The 20,496-nt window shown below is 39.3% G+C and overlaps 3 protein-coding genes across 4 annotated transcripts; 1 reads left to right on the forward strand and 2 right to left on the reverse strand.

Moving 5' to 3' along the window:
- Positions 1-348: 348 nt before the first annotated feature.
- zgc:112334 (uncharacterized protein LOC619199 homolog) lies at positions 349-3,394 on the reverse strand. The gene is made up of 11 exons (XM_031287549.2): positions 3,212-3,394; positions 2,765-2,872; positions 2,560-2,656; positions 2,331-2,465; positions 2,062-2,260; positions 1,827-1,958; positions 1,459-1,558; positions 1,198-1,369; positions 941-1,085; positions 781-835; positions 349-687 (listed from the first exon to the last, which is right to left on the reverse strand). Exons 1-11 carry the CDS (start codon positions 3,251-3,253, stop codon positions 541-543), a joined length of 1,332 nt encoding a protein of 443 aa, XP_031143409.1. The 5' UTR covers positions 3,254-3,394; the 3' UTR covers positions 349-540.
- Positions 3,395-6,366: 2,972 nt separating this feature from the next.
- LOC116041590 (transmembrane protein 43) lies at positions 6,367-13,784 on the forward strand. The gene is made up of 12 exons (XM_031287559.2): positions 6,367-6,580; positions 8,288-8,428; positions 8,594-8,728; positions 10,584-10,678; positions 10,797-10,846; positions 10,963-11,032; positions 11,125-11,195; positions 11,312-11,430; positions 11,532-11,606; positions 12,256-12,357; positions 12,534-12,651; positions 12,746-13,784. The coding sequence occupies exons 1-12, from the start codon at positions 6,563-6,565 to the stop codon at positions 12,946-12,948; spliced, it is 1,197 nt and encodes a 398-aa protein (XP_031143419.1). The 5' UTR covers positions 6,367-6,562; the 3' UTR covers positions 12,949-13,784.
- A 3,039-nt stretch (positions 13,785-16,823) lies between these two features.
- LOC116041618 (rho-related GTP-binding protein RhoA-B) lies at positions 16,824-20,381 on the reverse strand. Of its 2 annotated transcripts, none has more exons than XM_036002623.1 (5): positions 20,289-20,381; positions 19,165-19,322; positions 18,282-18,402; positions 17,655-17,785; positions 16,824-17,564 (listed from the first exon to the last, which is right to left on the reverse strand). In XM_036002623.1, exons 2-5 carry the CDS (start codon positions 19,318-19,320, stop codon positions 17,391-17,393), a joined length of 582 nt encoding a protein of 193 aa, XP_035858516.1. In that variant the 5' UTR covers positions 19,321-19,322; positions 20,289-20,381; the 3' UTR covers positions 16,824-17,390. The 2 variants fall into 2 exon arrangements, with proteins under 2 accessions (XP_035858516.1, XP_035858517.1); XM_036002624.1 differs by lacking the exon at positions 20,289-20,381 and adding an exon at positions 19,459-19,645.
- Between the last annotated feature and the right edge of the window lie 115 nt (positions 20,382-20,496).

Raw genomic sequence — 20,496 nt, forward strand, 5'->3', positions numbered from 1 at the left:
TCACACATAAGCTCCCATAGATAAGAGAATCCACAAATCCTCTACACATCATCTCTTAATCATCTGCCTCTGTGCCACACACATGCCAAGTATCAGTTTGAATTTTTAAATCTCCGTTGTTCACATGCAGGGTGCCGCATTATTACTTTTACCTGCTGCTGCTGAGAAGTTGTGACACTTATTGGTGCTTAAAGGAACAAAAAATCCAATCAAACTGGCTTCAGTTAGATACGTGCAGTCACTTAAGATATTTGGTAAATTTGACAAGAATTGTGTAATCAGCTAAAAATCATATTGAATATGAAGCTGTCTTTACTAAAGTCCTAATTTAGTAATAACATTTCTTAGTTTCACAAAAGGTTAGTATAATTATAGCAAACAAATTAGACATCCAACATTTACATAGTGCACTCACAATTCAGTCTACGTACTACAGAACACACCCTCTGCTTTACAGCTGTGTAGCAAAATAATCATTCATAATGTCATTATGGCCTCCCAGCTTTTGGAACTCTTTGGTCCTGATGTTGAAGGTCTTTCTCAGTCATCATCAGAGTTGAGAGACTGGTGTCTCTCTGATCCTCCGAAGCAGAGCTCTGCTCCTGTGATCCGGCGGTACATGTCTTTGATGTCCTCACAGTCAGCATCAAAGTGGTTTACTGCATCATATGAGCAGGACACAAATATCTAGTGACGATAGAGGAGAGATGTGTCACCAGCACTGGACCCAGTACACTTCACTTCTTTTAATTTTTTTTGCACAGAAATCTCCTTTATTACCTGACTCTTTTTTCCATCTTCATTGGGAACCAACACTTTGCTGACTTTAACAAATCTAGATTTTAGGTGGTGACAGGAAATAACAATTAAATGTTGTTTAAAATGTTATTTCACTGACACAGCCAGGACAGACAGTCAAAAATTTAAAAGTGTTACCAACTTTTGCATGATGGGTTCGAGAAGCTCCAGGCCTGGCTGAACTTCTTTCTCTGGGTCGTTGGTTTCTGCAGTCGTGCTCACTGTGGCAATGTACATCCCGTCTGAGGCCACATTGTGGGCATAGGACACTACGGATATGTAAATGTCTGCATGGACAAAACAGAAGGGGTTTTCATAGATTCAGCCCAAATCATGAATGTAAAAAGGATCTGTGGACTGCAACACACTGTATGTGAATACATGATTTTGACAAAATACCAGATTTCCTGTTGATTTGCGTTTGAGGGATGATGATTTGACAGGAGTTGGCCTCGTGGGTGTTTTTAACTGGGTGATTTAATAAACAGATGACTCTTATCACACGCCCCACTTTCCTCACTCGATTAGGAACGTAGCTGGGGTCGCAGATGAGCTGTTTACAGTGAAAAAGCTGTTGAAGAGACAGACAAGATCACTGATTGCACAGTTTTCTCCAAACATCCCAACTTGTCTACCCTTCCTCCACGTAAATACACTCGCCTTCCCCTCAGATTTTACAGCTTTCACTTTGCCGTTGTCCATCACAAGCTCATCCACTGCTCTGTTCAAGAGGAAAGTTCCTCCGTACTCTGCACTCAGTCTGAAACACACAGAAGCAGGTTGGGTAATATGAACCGAACAGTGACTGTATTCTCTGTCACTGGTGCAAGATTGTGAAAAAAATAAATATTACAAACATCTAGAGGACCATCTACAGGCATCGATATATATCAAGATATCTGTTTCAGTATGCAAAATCCCACACAATGTTTCCTACTTGATGTTGATCTCACTGAATGTAATAAGAACACAAACTGGAGCTTTTTCTGAAAATATTCAGGGAGAAATCTGATTAATTATTTTGTAACCTGGCAAATCCCTGTGGTAGCTCACGCAGCCCATACACAGGGTAGAGGTATGGACTGGTGTTGTGGCGGGATAGAGACTCAGAGTACAGCCTGATCCGTCTGATGGTTTCCCCACACGGCTGGTCCAGGTAACTGCAGGGTCACCAGGAGACAGTAAACGAGACAAGGCAGGTTTTAACTTAAAGGATTCCCTGTCATAATTGATCTGGTTTATGTTTAAGTTCCTGTGACTGACCCCTCACTGCTGTGTAAAGCTATGGCATGACCTGTGAACTCCATGACATCTAGTCCCAGGTCAAAGCGGCAGAAGAGGTCCCGCGTGGTCATTTTGTTAGGATCCACGTCCTGGTAGGTCCGAGGTTTTCTCACGTCAAAGTTCAGAGCAAAGAGCAGCAGCTTCCTGAACCTTCTCTTGTCAAACATGCCCATCAGATCTGCAACAGAAACGTTTTATTAAATAGAGTTAAAATTCAACATGCATTAAACGTTCTTCAGGTTCATCACCTGAAGCATGAGCTTCTTCCTCTGTGCAGGGGACTTTGTGCACTTTGCCTGCTTTGTATACATAGCTGCCTTCAACGACTTTGAAGTCCATATACCGAGTAACCTCAGTGTGCACCAAGATTTTGACCAGCTCACCTAATGCAAAGACACAGAGGGTACAGAAAATGACAGTGCACTCATTTACACCACAATAATGCACACATCACAAGTTCAGATGCACTAAACTCACCATTGGAAAGAAAAAATTTAGGGATAAGGTCGATGTTCCACTCTTTTCCATGGCCTATAGACTTGGCAGAACCTGGAACCTTAAACATCTTGTACAGCTGTAAATGTAGAAAAATATTAAATAGTAAACACCACAAATGAGCGATGTAGCAGCAGCTTTGCCTAACGGAGGATATGCATGTTGGCTGTTGTTTGTGTGAACACACCTCCTCAAGGGGAGAAATGGATGCACTCTCTCCTCCAGAGTGAGGATTCTGGTCAATGTGAAGAACCCTTTTCCCACTTTGAGACATTAAACCAGAAAGGATACATTCCTGAGAGAAACAGTGGAGCCGTTAGTGAGATCTGTGGATGAAGACTAGCATAATGACGTCATTTAATTGTTGTAAATCCATTTAACAGCCAACAGGAGCTCAGAAAGTCTGCATGTGAATGACCAATAAAAGCATGGCCATTTTACTAATGATCAAACTTAACTACCACATATCATATACATTATTAAAGAGTAAAACTAGTTTAGGGAACAGATGAAAGAAAAGGTCATTCAGTATATCTTTAGTTTCTCAGTAAAAAATAATGCTTAACAATGATGTTTGTAATTTTCCTCATGTGCCTTATACAGCAGACTATGTATTTTACAAAAGTGTTCTCACCTTAAGTCCAGTTCCAAGCACAATAATATCATATTCCTCCATCAGGACAGTCTATCCGCTTGTTTCTCACTGCTACCTCGCTTTTCCTGAGTGTAGCCTGTTGCAGTACTGTGAATGTGTCTGTTTGCATGTGTGTATACAGATATGATTATGATAAGTGACAGTAATTGCTTTGTGTTCCCCTTTGCAATAATCCTCTTAAGACTTAATACTGGCACATCTATGCTGTGTGTGTGTGTGTGTGTGTGTGTGTGTGTGTGTGTGTGTGTGTGTGTGTGCTATAAGATGTGGGGTATCCAAGTCACTGCAAACTGAGGTATTAAATGAAGATGGTGTTATCAGTGGACAAAGTTTTCAGAGCCGTCATTCTACTTAAGTAAAAGTACAGAAGTATTATCAACAAAATGTACTATCAAAGTAAAAGTACTCATTCCGCAGCGAAATGTCCCCTGCGACTGATATATTCATTATGTATTGCATTATTTGATTATTAATACTCATGCATCAATGTATAACATTTTACTGTTGTAGCTGCTCGAGGTGGAGCAACTTGAAACTATTTTATATACTGTTAGGTAGTTTAGTCCAGTCAGTGCTCCCAACATAGGGGTCAGGCCCCTTCAAAGGGTCAGAAGATAAATCTGAAAGGTTGTTGGGAGATGAAAGAATAAAAAATGTATATGTTTATTTTTTGGGACTTTCTCTAATATTTACTTTTTTTGGTGAAATATTAGGTAATTTTTTATCTCTTTGGGCCTCAGAAAGTTATTTAAATGAAACTATGTGAGAAGTTTAGAGGGGAAATGTGTCTGCTTACAACTCCTAGACATTTTAAATGTGACAAGGAGCCCCAACTGGTTAAATATTTAACAACGTGTATGTATTGTATTTTTTAATTATAATTTTTTTTTATGTAAAATGTTAAAAGAAATACTCAAGTAAAGTACAAGTACCTCAAAATTGTACTTAGTAACTTATAACTGGATATAAAAAATATGAACACAATTTTGTAAGTAATTGTAACTTTGTACACTCTTCCAGCCTTTATTTTTTTGACAGGACAGCTGAAGACATGAAAGGGGAGAGAGAGAGAGAGAGAGAGAGAGAGAGAGAGAGAGAGAGGGAATGACATGCAGCAAAGGGCCACGGTCGGAGCCGAACCCGGGCCCGCTGTGTCGAGGAACAAACCTCCGCATATGGGCGCCCGCTCAACCAACTGAGCTATCCGGGCGCCCGTAACTTTGTACACTCTTAATGTGAGCACCCAGAAAATCAGTTGTAGTATGTTTGTTTCCCTTTCCAACAGAGTCTAAATTCTGAATACAAAAATATATTAATTCTCAACAACAACGACAAAAACAGCATAATTTCAACATTACATAACATCAAACTAGAGAATGAAATTGCAGTGGGATTGCTGGCTGCAGAAAAGCTGATGCTGAGCTGCTACAAACATTAAGTTACCCATAATGCCTTGAGAAGAAGACCTATGGGTCTGGGCTGCGCTTGTTGAACACGCCGGGGCGGCGCGCAGACTCTGGGCGAGCCGCGGTCTACAAATTTGCTATTTCCTAGGATGGTGAAAATAGATATACGTATATATATCTATGGGATGGTGAAAGCATGACCCACCCTAATCTGCCTCTGATTGGCTAGTACTCATTACCTTCCTTGTTTGGATTAATTCGTTTTTGGTTTTTTTTGTCTTCAAAAAACTTTATTATTCAAGTACAGATATACATATACATTGAAAACATTAAATGCATACATACAGTACATGAAAAGAGGGGTGCGTGACATTTACATTAAAGAGGTTGTAAAGCATTGTAAATGTTCAGAGTCCGGATGGCTTTCTTATTTGTCAGTCCTTTTAAAGTTTCAAAATATAATTTCATGTCATTTTTAAATTGGTGATTATTTGGTTTTCTTTCAGACCATTTACGTTTATGGATATAACATTTTCCAAATAAAATTAAAAGATTCAAAATGAAAACATGGCATTTATTCAAATCATTTCCTTCATAGTAAAAAATAATGTCTCTACTTTGTAATTTTATCCTAGAGCCACACAATACATGAAATACATCCTCCACATCAATCCAGAACCATCTGACATCAAAACAAATGTGCAATCATCTCTGTGAAAACACCACAAAATATGCAGGATTCAGAAAGTTTGGGTTTATATTTCTTTAAAATTTGATTTGTTGGGTAGATGCAATGGACAATTTTGAAATATACGTCATTTACTTTATTATTAACAACATATTTATTATAATAGGTCCAAATCAAATTCAATTGATATTCCCAAAGTGGTTATTCCAATAATGTTTGCATCGAGCAACTGTGGGGCAATGTGTCAAATGTCTAAAATATCTATTATTGCACTTTTTATCCTTTATGTCTATGCCATTTAATAAAACATCTGTTCTAAATGTTGACTGGTCATTAGACACATTACTACCCTGCAGTAGTCTTACATAACCTGTGGGTACAGCATCAAATACTATGCTATATTCTCGTGCAATTATTGGAATATTAAACTTCATTAAGAATTCTGAATATGTAAGTAAGTGACCGTTGTCATTAGTCAACTGGGAAATCAATACAATATTGTTTTGGACCCAATTGGGATAAAATATTGAATTGTTCTTATACTTTACATCTTTATTATTCCATATCAAATGTTTGTGGGGTGAAACAGTGTGTTTATACATAAGAAGCCAACATAAAAGAACCTGCCTATGAAAGTTAGATAGCTGAAGAGGGATTTTATCAATATCAAAATTGCCCTGTTAGTAAGAATTCAATACCCCCAACTTTTTAAAAAATAAAGTTTGGAATGAAATACCACATTGTATCTTTATTTTTTATATAATGTTTAATCCAGTTCACCTTGAAAAATATATTAGATGTATGGAAATCAAGAACATTCAAACCTTCTTGGTTGTATGGATTACATAAAGTATTTTTATTTAAATAGTGAGGCTTATTTTTCCAAATGAAATTTAATATTGTAGAATCTATTTTCTTAATAAAAGGTTTTGGAACATCTAAGACTTTTAATTAGGTTTAATTAGGTTTAGGCATGAGTAGTGAGATTGGTAAGGGTCATAGTAGTTAGGGTAAAAATACCAGGGTTAGCCAATCAGAGGCAGAGTAAGGTAGAGTAGGGCGGGACATACCTTCGCCATCCTAGGAAACGCAAATTCGCTTCCGGTCTACGCCGAGTGTGTGGTGAAACTGAAAGTGCATTTTGTGTCATGTACTGTGTTGATATCTTCCAGCCGCTGCAGCTCTAACTTGAATTTTAATTACTGTTTGACTGCGGAGTTGAAACAAGTCAGAGAAATGTCTTCAGCACAGACAGTAAGTGGTTCCGTTGAAGTGCTTTGGTTTTACGTGATAAACACTGTTCCTGCAATTAGCGTCACTGCAACATTAACGTTAGCTGTCTTACTAACGTTACCGCCTCATTTTCAGTTTTCAGTTATTTATGATTCAAACAAAAAAAACGCTAGATAACCTTAATGGCGACGTAACGTCAGATAGTTGCATTTCTTAAGTACTGGGAATGGCATATAACAATTCGTCACAGTTTACTGACACATTTTCTATTAGTTGAGAAGTAAAATAGCACAGAACAAAAGAGAGGTGTGTCCGTTGTTCACGCCTTATCTCTTTGACATGGGACACAGTTGTTAACTAAGCTTGTCCTGGTACCTTCACCAGCCTAGTTGTAATACATCTGATAAAATGAATCTGTCTCAAATGCGCAAAAATAAAGAAGTCGGCCTCGTTGTTTACGGTAGAAGAGTTTTAAGTTAAAGTTAGCCTACAATAGCAAAAGATGGGATTATGCAAAACAAATCAAAATGATCCTACAAGTTTGAATTGGTGCAGCCAGTTTGGTTTGACTCTACCATCCACACTGATTGAGCCATTATTGTGTCAGGTGAGAAAAGAAATACTCTTGACAGTTTTAATATAGTTATTTGAAGTTCATGACATACGTTGGTGTTTCCGTCAGGGGCTAGAGCTGGGCAATATATCAATATTATATCGATATCGTGATATGAAACTAGATATCGTCTTAGAGTTTGGATATCGTAATATGCCATAAGTTTACCTGGTTTTAAAGGCTGCATTACAGTAAAGTTATGTCATTTCTGAACTTACCTGACTGTTCTAGCTGTTCTATTATTTGCCTTTACTTACTTAGTCATATATCCACATTACTGATGATTATTTATCAAAAATCTCATTGTGTAAATATTTTGTGAAAGCACCAATAGTCAACACTACAATATCATTGCGGTATCGATATCGAGGTATTTGGTCAAAAATATCGTGATGTTTGATTTTCTCCATATCGCCCAGCCCTAGCTACGACTGTCACTTCCTTTAGTGGAGGTCATCCATAATGCTGCTGCTCCTCCTCTAAAAAAAAAAAAAGTATTACGCTCAACTCTCAAAAAACAAGAGCCACTCGGTCAGCCACTAGAGGAGAGTGCAGTATTCCCAATCGCAAAACTTCGTTTGGCAAATCATCCTTTTCTTTTGTGGCCATAAGTCAGTGGAATACTCTCCCCACACACCTTATTACATGTACAAATCCTCAAACCTTTTCGAGTTTGACAAAAAAATGGTAACTGTCACAACAAAATTGTACACATTTATGAAATGGGAACAATTGAGCCCATGATAGTTTTTATTGTAAATAAGGTGTGATTGTGGTGGTAAAATTGTATATTCTGATGTTTTGTATTTCACGCGTTGAATATTTATTGTTTGACTGACCTGCCCAGGGACTACGGGCAAATAGCATTTGTGCTACAACCTGGTACAATGCATCTCTCCTTGTTCTTATACAAGGTTAATGTTAACTTGTGCATTGTCCCTGTTTAAATAAAATAAATTACAAAAGGGGCAAATATAAACCTACAACTTATAATAAAAGAACATTTCCTTAAGTGTTCCACTCAAAGTCAATAACGTCATCCATCTTTCTTCTGGATATTCAGCTGTGATTGTTGTTGGCATTGAACCTTAGTTGTTCTTGCATGTTTGTCTCAGTTTTTAGACCCAAACCAACACAAGCGTGTATCTGTTAAGTCCAACCCTGGATTCCTGGAACGGCTAGGTGAAACTGCAGGAGGAACAGTTGTTGGTGTCGGACTGTTTTTCCTCTCAATCTATGTTCTTTTTACCAACGAAGTAAGAAACACGCACACAGTGGAAAACAGTCATGTATATCACATCAAAGCCACAATGCAAACTATTACAGTCAAAGTCAAATTGTTGTGTTATGTTGCATGGTAATGTAACAGCAAACTAAGGGTTAACACAGTGCACACTGTCTGTAACTGTTTCTGTTCTTAGGGACGGGCTCTGCAAACAGCATCTTCCCTGGATGAGGGTCTTTCTCAGGTTGTGTCGTTGGGGCCGTTCTCCAGCCTCGACCTGCAGAACAACAACCGTTTAGTTCATCTGTCTGCACGGCTGCGCACCTCACAGGTAGACTGTACTCTCTGTTGTGTCAAACCATGCTCTCCAATCACACATCAATAATGAATTCACCGAACAACTGGGATCAGACTCAGCACTTTGCGTATACTCAAGTTTATTATTTATGTACATCTGATCTCTCTACAATTTCATGATTGTATCCTGTATCTTCCATGAATTAATGCCGTTTGTTTTTATTTTCTACTCTTAAACTAAAATCTGTAATTTATTCATCTTAAAACATTGCCATGTTTTGTCATGTGTGTAGTGGAATGTTGTTATTCCTTTTATCTGTCTTTTGGATGACAAAAATGACAAATCCCACCTGTATGTGCATTAAAGCGTAACTCTCGCCAAAATGCAACCTAGGGTGTTTTTGTGAATGTACCCGAGTCATACTTTCTTTTAAAAGCATAATTAGGACGGAAACGCCACTTTTAAGATTTACCGTATTCTCGTTTTCGGTCAAATGGCCTTTTGAATGGGAGAGCTAGGGGCACTACTATGATAGCATCAAAATCACTATTTTTAAAACACTAAGAAGGCTCGACACAACATGAAACTTTGCTCGAAGTCTCACCAGGGGCTCTACACATGAACTCTACCATTGAGAACATTGTTTGTGTACACGGAGTTCACTAAAAAAGGTTTTGAACGACTCACTTTAGCAGTTGTTGTTTACGCTATCCGCCATCTTGTCAGTCAAAAAGTGGCGATCTCCGAATGCGAATGAAAGGACTCCGTAGGAGGAAATGTCATTCCTATATGAGGCTCCTTTTTCAACTACAAGGTCAATATTGTGTTTCACTAACGACAAAACAACAAATTATCCGTGCATTTATATGGAACTAAGCTTTAGGAGCTTTCCATCTTTACTCTCCTCCCTGTTACGTTGCATTCAGAGATCGACTACTTTTGACTGGCAAGATGGACGGCGACCGGAAAAACCAACAGCTACAGGGAGTTGTTAAAACCTTTCTTTTTAGTAAACTCTGTGTACACAAACAATGTTCTCAATGGTAGAGTTCATGTGTAGAGCCCCTGGTGATACTTAGAGCAAAGTTTCATGTTGTGTAGAGCCTTCTTAGTGTTTTAAAAATAGTGATTTTGATGCGATCATAGTAGTGCCCCTAGCACTCCCATTCAAAAGGCCATTTCACCGAAAACGAGAATACGGTAAATCTTAAAAGTGACGTTTCTGTCCGAATTATGCTTCTAAACGTTTTAAAGTTTGACTCAGGTACATTCACAAAAAGACCATAGGTTGCATTTTGGCGAGAGTTATGCTTTAAATAAATCCATATACAGTATGTTGATCCAAGTTTCTGTGGAGAAAAGAGATCAATACAATAACACACAAACAGGGGAGGGGACAGGAAAGGGAACTTGTGTACATCAGACAGTATACAGAAATTCAGTATATATTCTTTTTTAATATCAAAACTTGTCTTGCAATTGCATGAAGAAATCACATTTTATTTAAAAAGCCTTTTTATATGTACAATTCTTTAACAACCACATTTAAGAGATCCTTATCTAAAATGTTTATGTTTTAGTAAAAAAAAAAAAAATCACTATGTTGTTATCAGTGTGTTTAAACTCAGTCAGTATTCTGTATTTTCTCTTTCATATCAAGTAATACTGATATATACAGTATATTCTTGTAACACGCTTAGTACAGGTTACGGGGTAAAACAGGATGTAGTTGTCAGACATTTCTGACCATTTGGTTTATTCTCTTGCTTATTCGACCATTTTAAGTGGCATGCTACCAGAAAAGAAATTCTACGTTGCTTGGTTAAAGCAATACTCTGAAGTAAATTGTACTTCAGGTGACTAATCATCTGCACCTGTGTCTGTGTAGCCCCTCCATGACCCAAATTACAGAGTGGTGGTGCAGGCAGTGAAGCTGAAGAGGCAGGTGGAAATGTATCAGTGGGTGGAGTACCGGGAGAGCAAGTGAGTCTGCTGTCTGCATATGTCAACATTCAGTGTGGGGTCAGGTGTGTAAAACGTTGGCTGGAATACAGAGCATTATTCGCTCAAAGTGAGTTTGTTACTGTATGACTAATTTCAGGGACTACCAAGAGGACGGTGAGACCAAAACTGAAACGACGTACTCCTACAGTGAGTTGTTTCTGTTAGTATTTGGTAACAACATGGTGAGCTTGACTCTGGTTGAAGATGTATGAATTGTTTAGATGTGTGATGTGAATTGAAGCAATGTAATTCCTTTTCTTTAGATACTGAGTGGAAGTCAGAGCTGGTCAACAGTCGTCATTTTGACTTGGAAATGGGACACCAGAACCCAAGGTACTCATTATTCTGTTCTATTCTGTGGCATTAGAAATAACATTTTGTGTGTTAGTGTGCAGTTCATCTTCAATTTAATATTTAAATCTTAGTGCCATGGCGGTTGAGAGTGTGACAGTCGTGGCTCCTGAAGTCGGAGTTGGACCTTTCAGTCTGTCTAAAGGTATCTTTACTGACATAAAGACACTACATACAGAAATTACACAGATACTGTATTGTATGTCACGCTGTTTTCGATTTTAATCATAATTAATCAACTGATCGCTTGGTCATCCTCAGGCCTGGTGGGGCAGATAAATAATTTCCAGACGCTGAGTCTCAGGGATTTTTCTTTCGACCCTTTTCTCAGCATCGATGACGATTATTTCTATCACACTCAAAACCCACGCAGGCCAGAGGTGAGCATCATGATGTGAACTTCTAGATACCTAAACTGCTCTGATGGGTTATGTATTGTACATTGGTGCAGTTATTGAGTTGAGTTTTTAATTTTCATCAGGTTGGGGATGTGCGTGTGAGATTCTCCTTCGCTGGACTGAGTGGCGAGACGTCTCCCCTCGGCCCGGCTCAAACTGTGAGTGCTGCACGTGACCAGATATTGATTTCACTCATGATGACATATCGGTGAATCATTTCCTTTTTAAGTATTTTCTGCATGCATTTTCTTGGTATTTACGCATCAAAATCTTTGATTTTAAATGAACTAAACTGTTCAAACTAGTGCTGAAACGATTCGTCTGGTGCACCAGTTGATCAACACAAAGTAAAGCAGCATTCATTTGGATAATAAATTAATCGTTTAAGTAATTAAAAAAAAAACTGGTCCTAGCTACTCAAATTAAAAGGTTTGTTGCATTTTGCTGTTTTATAGCATTGTAAATTGAATGTTTGGGATTTGGACGATTGGACAAAACGATATGAGATGTCTCTTTAGGCTCTGGGAACTTTTCTGACACACATAACTAAATGTGACTAAATGATTAATCAAAAAATATTCAACAGTTTAATCAACAATAAAAATAAGCATTAGTTGCAGCCCTAGTTTTATCGATGGTACAATTTTTTTTTTTTAAATGTTGAAACTCACAATTATTCTCATGATCAATTAATCTGCTGATTATTTTCGGTCTATAAAATGTCATGATATCCAACAGCACCAGTTTATATCGGTGTCAGTTAACATAAAACAGGTAAGTGTGTTGATTGCGATAACGGTTTTTCAGGTCAGTATTGTGGCCATGCAGAGAGGGGAGCAGCTGATGCCTTTTAAAACCAAGTCAGGAGACACTCTGGAGATCCTGTACCTGGAGGAGCTCTCTGCAGAGGTCAGTATGGATTTTATTTCATTTCACACTTGGACACTGCGGTTGGTTTTTGTTAATTAAATTGAAATTGTTTTCGGCGGGAAAAAAAGATATTCATACCTATATGTGTCTAGTTAACACATTTTCCACTTGGTCTTTGGTTGTGGTAGTTGATTCAGTTGTATTGTTTCCTGTAGGAGGTTTTTGAGAAAGAACTCCAGTACAACAGTATGAAGACATGGGCACTCAGGGCTGCTGGCTGGGCCCTCATGTGCCTTAGTATTCAGCTGACCATGCGCATCATCTACACACTGGGTAAAACAAACACTTGCCGCTGTACATCCACATCGTACATTGATTTCTGTCCCTGCATTTCTCGTTCATAATACTCCTTGTTGTGTGCCTACAGTGGATTGGGTTCCTATTCTCAGAGAGCTCGTGTCCGTGGGGCTGAAGATCTTCGCCCTGTGTGTCTCCTGCTCTCTGTCCCTTCTCACCATCGGAGCAGGTTGGCTTTTTTACCGACCATTAGTGGCTGCGGCTCTGGGAGCTCTAGCTCTGCTTCCGGTGTTTCTCGCCCGATCAGGACTTCCAGCCAAGAAGAACGAATGACAAATAATCTGATGATTGTCACATCAATTGCTGATGCCCGGCTGTAGCTATTCATCAGAGGAATGAGACTGTATTGTGCAGCCGTTTTTTTCCACAGCAGGGTTACAAGCCACATAAGACTTGCGTTATTGGGTAAAACAGACATTCTATGGTGATAAGGGGGGATTCAAGGGGCTTGAACATATTTTTTTAGTTACAGTGGGCATCATTTTATCACCCTGGAGATATGTTTATGGTTAAAAACAAATCACACGTCAACCACTGCTGGTGTTGTTGCTTTCAGACCGCAAATGTTATCAGATGTGGCCTTTCAAAAGTCTATCCACCCATGAAAATCCTCACTCCATCATCTTGATATTCTGTTGCTTGCAATGAGCAACATAAGATTACTGTAGTTTCATTTTGACTATAAATGTAACTCGTCAAAGACTTGTTCCTCCCTCCACAAAACTTACTTATTTGCCAGTTTATTAGATACACCCAGCTAAAGCAGTCGAATACAACTGCCCTACAGTAAATTCTACCTTCATGAAGGTTATAATGTTCATTCATTGTTTTAGTGAGTTGTTGATTTAACTTTATGGTCATTTTAGATGGCTGTCGTTTTGAGGTGCTGTTGAATTGTACTGAGAGGTACTTATAAAGTCTGCACTCATTGACGTACATTGGTTGGGTAAACATTTTTCCATTAATATTCTTTTTCTTTTGGAAAATGATGAATGTGATTGCTTTATTTAGACTAAAAGACAAATCTTCGTAAAATACCAAAGAACAGAATCTGCAATTTTGTTGTATTGTTTGTATGCATGTATGTTAAATAAAGCACTTATGTTTAATGTGGGAGTGCACTTCAAGATGGCCTGGAAATACAGGCACTGGCAAGTTGAGCCTGAATGGTATTAGCTTATCACAGGTACACGTTTTTTTTATTTAAATTTTTTTATTAACCAATTTGTCAGTTAGGTCGATCTTAGATTAAAAAGTTTTTTTACCTTTCAAATAGTCATATCGCCCTCAAAAATCCTGTATCTGTCAGGCTGTATGATGAGATAACCAAAGATCGGCTTGTAATAATCTACAAAGCCCAACATATCTGCCATGTGCCCTTGAGCTTGCTAGGGCTGTCCTCGATTAAAGAAACGCATATGATTAAATCAATTTATCGACTCTGTTGACGACCGATCTGTAAAACTGAGTTTTTCCACAATAACTTAACTTAAAATCTTGTTTACCAGAGACGTGCTCATACGTTTCTTGGAAATATTTAATTCAGCAAAAAACATGAATACCGGTAATCGACTAAAGAAATCGCGTTCAGACTGTCTGCGTCGACAGTCCGACAAAAAACGCAGGTCTATCCTTTCATTTTGAGTGGGGGCAGCGTGGGTTGCCGCACGGGCGACACTCAAACGCAGCGGGCCAGCGGCAAAACCCCTTAAGACACTCAACTTTTGGAGAAACGCAACCCCACGTCACGCTGCGGTGGCTAATCACGTAACCGGCGATCAGACTTGTCAGTGTGTTTTGAGCAATGGGTTGAGGCGGTGTGAGGGTCCCATACAGTAAACATCGCTGCCACAATAAAGTTTTAAAACACTATGAGGGTAAAAAACGAAACAAGCACTGAACTGCCCAGGAGTTTGTGTAATACCTGAATGTTTCCTGCAACAACAAAACACCCGCCATGTCTCGCTCATCTCTTTTCTTTCTCTCCTGTGAAATAAAGCTGCCTTTAAGTGTGGTCGGTCAGAAACATTAAGCTCTATACAGACCCTTTCCAAAAAATTAGAATATCATGGAAAAGTTTATTTATTTCCATAATTCCATTCAAAACGTTAAACTTCCATAGATTATAGATTCAGGGCCCACAACTTAAACGATTTCAAGTATTTAGTTGTTTATTTGTACATCATTTGGGCTTCCAGCTCATAAAACCCACAAAAACAGGATTTCAAAAAATTAGAATACTGTGAAGAAATCAACATTTACTGCTCAGTTTTTGCAGAAAAAAAAGAAATTAGGATCACATCAAAGCAATCAAAATATGGTACTTTCAAAACGATACGTCAATCTTCAATACTTGGTAGGGAATCCCTTTGCCTTAATCACTGCCTCGATGCGCCGTGGCATTGAGGCAATCAGCCTGTGGCATTGCCTGGGAGTTATGGAAGCCCAGATTTCCTTGATGCTTGCTGTCAGCTCTTCTTTGTTTTTGGGTCTGGTGCCCCTCATTTTCCTCTTGATAATACCCCATAGATTCTCAATGGGGTTTAGGTCCAGCGAGTTGGCTGGCCAGTCAAGCACTGTGATGGCATGGGCATCAAACCAGGTTTTGGTGCTTCTGGCGGTATGGGCAGGGGCCAGGTCCTGCTGGAAGATGAAATGTGCATCTCCATACAGATCCTCAGCAGAAGGAATCATGAAGTCCTCTAAAACATTCTGGTAGACTGATGCGGTGACCTTGGATTTAAGAAAGCAGAGTTTACCAACACCTGCACTGGACATTGCACCCCAAATCATGACTGACTGTGGATATTTCACACTGGACCTCAAGCAGCTTGGGTTCTGTTCCTCACCCGTCTTCCTCCAAACCCTTGGCCCTTGATTCCCGAATGAAAGGCACACTTTACTTTCATCGGAAAAGAGGACCTTGGACCACTGGCCAACAGTCCAGTCCTTCTCCTTGGCCCAGTTGAGACGCTTCCTACGTTGGCTCAGGCTCAGAAGCGGTTTGACCCGAGGAACCCGACAGTTGTAGCCCATCTCCTGGATGCGTCTGAATGTGGTGGTTTTTGAAGCTGTGACTCCCGCCTCATTCCACTCTTTCTGGATCTCTGCCAGATTCATGAATCTTCTCTGTTTGATAATCCGCTGAAGCCCACGGTCAGCTCTTCTGCTGGTGCATCTTCTCCTGCCACATTTTGCCCTTCCACTAGACTTTCCATTGATATGCTTGGACACAGCACTCTGTGAACAACCAGCCTCCTTAGCTATGAACTTTTGTGGCTTACCCATCCTATGGAGGGTATCAATGATGGTCTTCTGGCCAGTTGTCAAGTCTGCAGTTTTCCCCATATTGATCCTAACTGAGACAATTGAACCAAAGTGAAGCAATGTAATGACACCTGGGAAAACCTGTGCAAGTGCTTTGAGTTTAGTAGATGAGTAGTGTGTGACACTCAGTTTAAAACATTCATGCCCTGTAAAATTTGGGCTGATTTCTTCACAGTATTCTAATTTTTTGAAATCCTGTTTTTGTGGGTTTTATGAGCTGGAAGCCCAAATTATGTACAAATAAACAACTAAATACTTGAAATCGTTTAAGTTGTGGGCCCTGAATCTATAATCTATGGAAGTTTAGTTTAGTTTTGAATGGAATTATGGAAATAAATAAACTTTTCCATGATATTCTAATTTTTTGGAAAGGGTCTGTACATGAGCTGACGTTTAACAGTAATTGTGAAATATAAAGTCTACTTGTGCTTTGTTGTGCGGTTTAAGAACACAAGAGAATGTCACACAAATGGGCCGTTTCATTGACACCCCCCGCCGCACCACCCTGCGGAAAATCTCTGGATTTCTTTGTTTTGGCGTGAATCACCGATTAGTTGACTAATTGACTATAACTAATTGACTAAGAGGGGGCAGCCCCAGAGCTTGCACTGTGGCTGACCCTGACCCCAACTCTGAAATGCACGTGTAGCGACATAGACTACACAAAAGGCCAATGTCAAACTGGCTGTATATTGAAAAGGTTTTATCCTCTGAAACGGTTTGTCCAACCTTCATTCAAATCTTTATTCTATATCCGAGCGGGACTATAACTCACTGGGTTAAGTGTCATTCAGTGTTTATCAAGTAACTGATTCAAATTATCAAGATTCTTACAAAGTAATTTATTACACAAAACACTAAGTTTCCATTTGCGTTTTAACAAAATGAGTTTCCAGTCTCATATTGTGCACATGATCATAATGCACATAGGATTTGTATATGGAGCACACAAACAAATTCGACTTCATGTGCACATCTGTCTGTTGAAATAATTAAAGGACTATGGGTCACAGTGTACAGGTACTTCACCCTAGTTGGCTGTGGAAACATTCCTCCGATCAGCAGGCAGGGCTTAAGCACTTAACTGTAGTTGGCAGGTATGACACAGCAGGTCCCCTGGCTGACCTCTTCGATTACATAGTACATGTTGATAAAGGAGGTTTCATTATGGCAGATTTACTCGTTAAAGTACAAAAAAGTATTTTCCATAACCTCAAAATTGAATACTGACAGAACCTGACTACTTTTGCTTAAGACAAAAAAAGTAAAAGCATTACACCTTTAGTAAAAACTGGGGAGAACAGTCTTTTGTGTGGGTTGTGTTTTGGGGTAGGTTTGACCTAATGCTCCTTCTTTCCCCCCGTAGGAAGCAGTCCATGTGCCCCCGTTTACAGTAGGACACATTTATTGTTCTTCTTTCCTCGCCTGGCCTGTAGTGCAGCCCTGGTGGCCATCTCGAACACTTCCCTCACACCATCCTTTGTTTTTGCAGAGCACTCCATGTATCCAAAGGCACTGATCCTGTTAGCCATGTCCCGTCCATCCTCTGGTTTCACAGGTTCCTTAAGCAAAGGTCAGGAGAAGTTTTAGGAAACAGGCATTCAACACTAGAAGACGCGAGTAGTAGATGTGTACCGTTTCATTTCTTTTACCTGCTTCATTTTGGCAAGCTCCCTCCGGGTGTGCTCATCGTTACGCAGGTCCTTTTTATTTCCCACCAGTATAATGGGAACATTAGGGCAGAAGTGTTTCACCTCAGGAGTCCACTTCTCAGGGATGTTCTCTAAATGAAGGGACAAAAGACACCATCAGTTTGAACACAGACACAGCTACATGGTGCATGTAGGTGAGATGAGGGTGAAGTGTGTTGCACAGGTTACTCACAAACTTCATAATGCGATAAATGTCTTGATGAGTGCGTTTGTGTGTATGTTCAGTTGTGATGTACAGTGGTGAGCAAAAAACTGGCACATGGTGTGATACAATCACCAGAGGAGAAGTGTGATAATATGCTTCCCCAAGTCCAAAAAATGTGCCTGTTTAACTATTTTTTGTGGCTAATTCTTAACATGACATTATTCTAGTTATTTTTTTTCAGACTGGTTTGTGTACTTCCCTCCTAAATACTGTATAGTAATAATATCAGTTAACTGAATATGATACATCTGAACTGTGTTTACTCTCTAAATAATCCTTTTGCAAACCCTTTGCTGGCATTTACATGAAATTTACATGTAAAAGAGAAAAATGTACATCGCCAGCTCTACGTTTCAATTTACCAAGACTGTCAGGGCTGTCGATGGAGAAGCACATGAGAATGACATCAGTGTCTGGATAGGAGAGCGGGCGCAGTCTGTCGTAGTCTTCTTGACCTGCTGTATCCCAGAGTGCTAACTCGACCTGCCATGAGAGTTAACAAGTTATCAACCACATGAAGCCAAACCATATTCACTATGCTACAGGTCGGAAGGTTTGACGTAATACAGACTTAATGAGTGCATACAAACCAATGTTCAAAATCTCAATTTACTGCTCACTATTGTGGTAGGAAACATAGGAAATATAGTAAGGGTTATGCTTTAATATTAATGTTCTTTTCTTTGTTTATTTGTTTGTTTTGCTTTCCTCGAGACCGCAGAGGGTGGGGGGGTGGGTGAGGGTTTTTGTTCTTGTTCAGTTGTATTTGTCTGTTCTATATGTTCAAAAATATAAAAAACAATAAAACGATCTAAAAAAAAAAATATTAATGTTCTTTATTCTCTGCCTTTATTCTAACTTTTGTATCCTAACTATCGTGCAAAGACTGGAGTCAGTAAGTCAGTCACTAAATTACTGAATCATCGTCATAGATCTATAGAATCGTTCTTCTTTAAACACACACCAATAAACCATATTATTTAACAGTTTATCCAAAGTAAGAACCTAACTTGAGTAAGAGCTCTATTAAGGCTAATAGTGCTTTGTTAAATACTCATACCTTCAACAAGTCTTCCAAACAAGTAAACTTATTCATATTAATCAACACATTAAATCACAAACAACCTGTACGACTGTTGGTCATAGGGAGTGGAAAGAGAATACAACCAGCCCTCTCAGCTGCTGTTGTACATTACGTAATGCTGATTCTGGTCTGAAATATGAGAAGAGCAAAATGATTCGTACCTGTTTGCTATCAACTTCAATGTCAGCAACGTAGTTCTCAAACACTGTGGGCACATAGACCTCTGGAAACTGGTCCTTACTGAACACAATGAGCAGACAGGTCTTCCCACAGGCTCCATCTCCCACTATGACCAGCTTTTTCCTGATTGCTGCCATAGCTGCAGACAGGGGACAGAAAACAACAAAGGTTACAACACGTTATCTAAAAATAACAGGGACAGTCAATTTTATTGCATTCAGGCATTGTGCAATTTCTACTTCTACGTATGTGAGAAACGATGTGCACCCACTAAACTTCAGCTGTTTTGACACAACGCCCGTCTGAAACTAACACCCGAGGCTAACTATGTAGCTTTCTGTGGCAACATCACGGTTGTTTATAGCCAGTCAGTCAGCTATACCGTAGTTTTTATACAATGGAGGACACGTGAACAGCATACAAAGTTGGGAGCTCATGTCACCTATGTTGACTTAGGAACTCGCTTCCATGATGATACATTTCCGCTCCAGTATTTCTGACCCACCCCAGGATTAAGATTGATACATTTCTACGTTATACGTTTGTCCTACATCACAATTAAAGCATTGTGTTAATGAACTTAAGATGTAACGTGTTGCTGCTCGCTGGTACCAACATACTGTATAATTGTGAATCATTGTAGTGCATGCTGACCTAGATTTCAGTTAGCTAGGAGGTTCTGTTTACAAAAGACTTGACGCTAGCTGCTGTAGCTAACCAGCTACCGTTAGCCGGATATGTGGCTAGTGCGCTACGTAAACATCTTTATAATATTATTCATGGTGCAGGATACATGTGCAATATTTATGATAAAATGCATCTAATGTCACGGCAGTGTTTGTGGTTTCAACGACTCAGTCAAACCTCGCTTTTCCTTTGAGTCACAAACCGGTACAGCTAGCTAGCGAGCTACTCAGGTTTAGCTTAGCTAGCATAACGGAAGTCAAAGCGACTTTATCAGTCCGTTAGCTAGCTAGCGGGCTAGCGTCAGCAGAATATCGGATGAAAATGTAGGTTAACAAAATATAAAACGATATTATTGACAATAAAACATACTGACAAGGTACTGCATCTCAACATTACTTGTAAATATAAACATGCTTACCTAGCGATTGGGTTAAAATCTATCCAATTGATTTCCAAGTATTGCTTTGTTGGCCTCAGTCGCTGCTCCCTGACTGCGCTGCTGCTGCTGAAGGATTAACAGGAGGGAAGTGACTCAGGGGTGGGGAGAGGATAACAATACACTATTGTATAAACATGAAAGATTATACCTTATACTTGTAATGTATTATGATTATTTTTGTTGTTGT

Source organism: Sander lucioperca, chromosome 6, assembly GCF_008315115.2.
Source record: "Sander lucioperca isolate FBNREF2018 chromosome 6, SLUC_FBN_1.2, whole genome shotgun sequence".
Lineage (NCBI taxonomy): Eukaryota > Metazoa > Chordata > Actinopteri > Perciformes > Percidae > Sander > Sander lucioperca.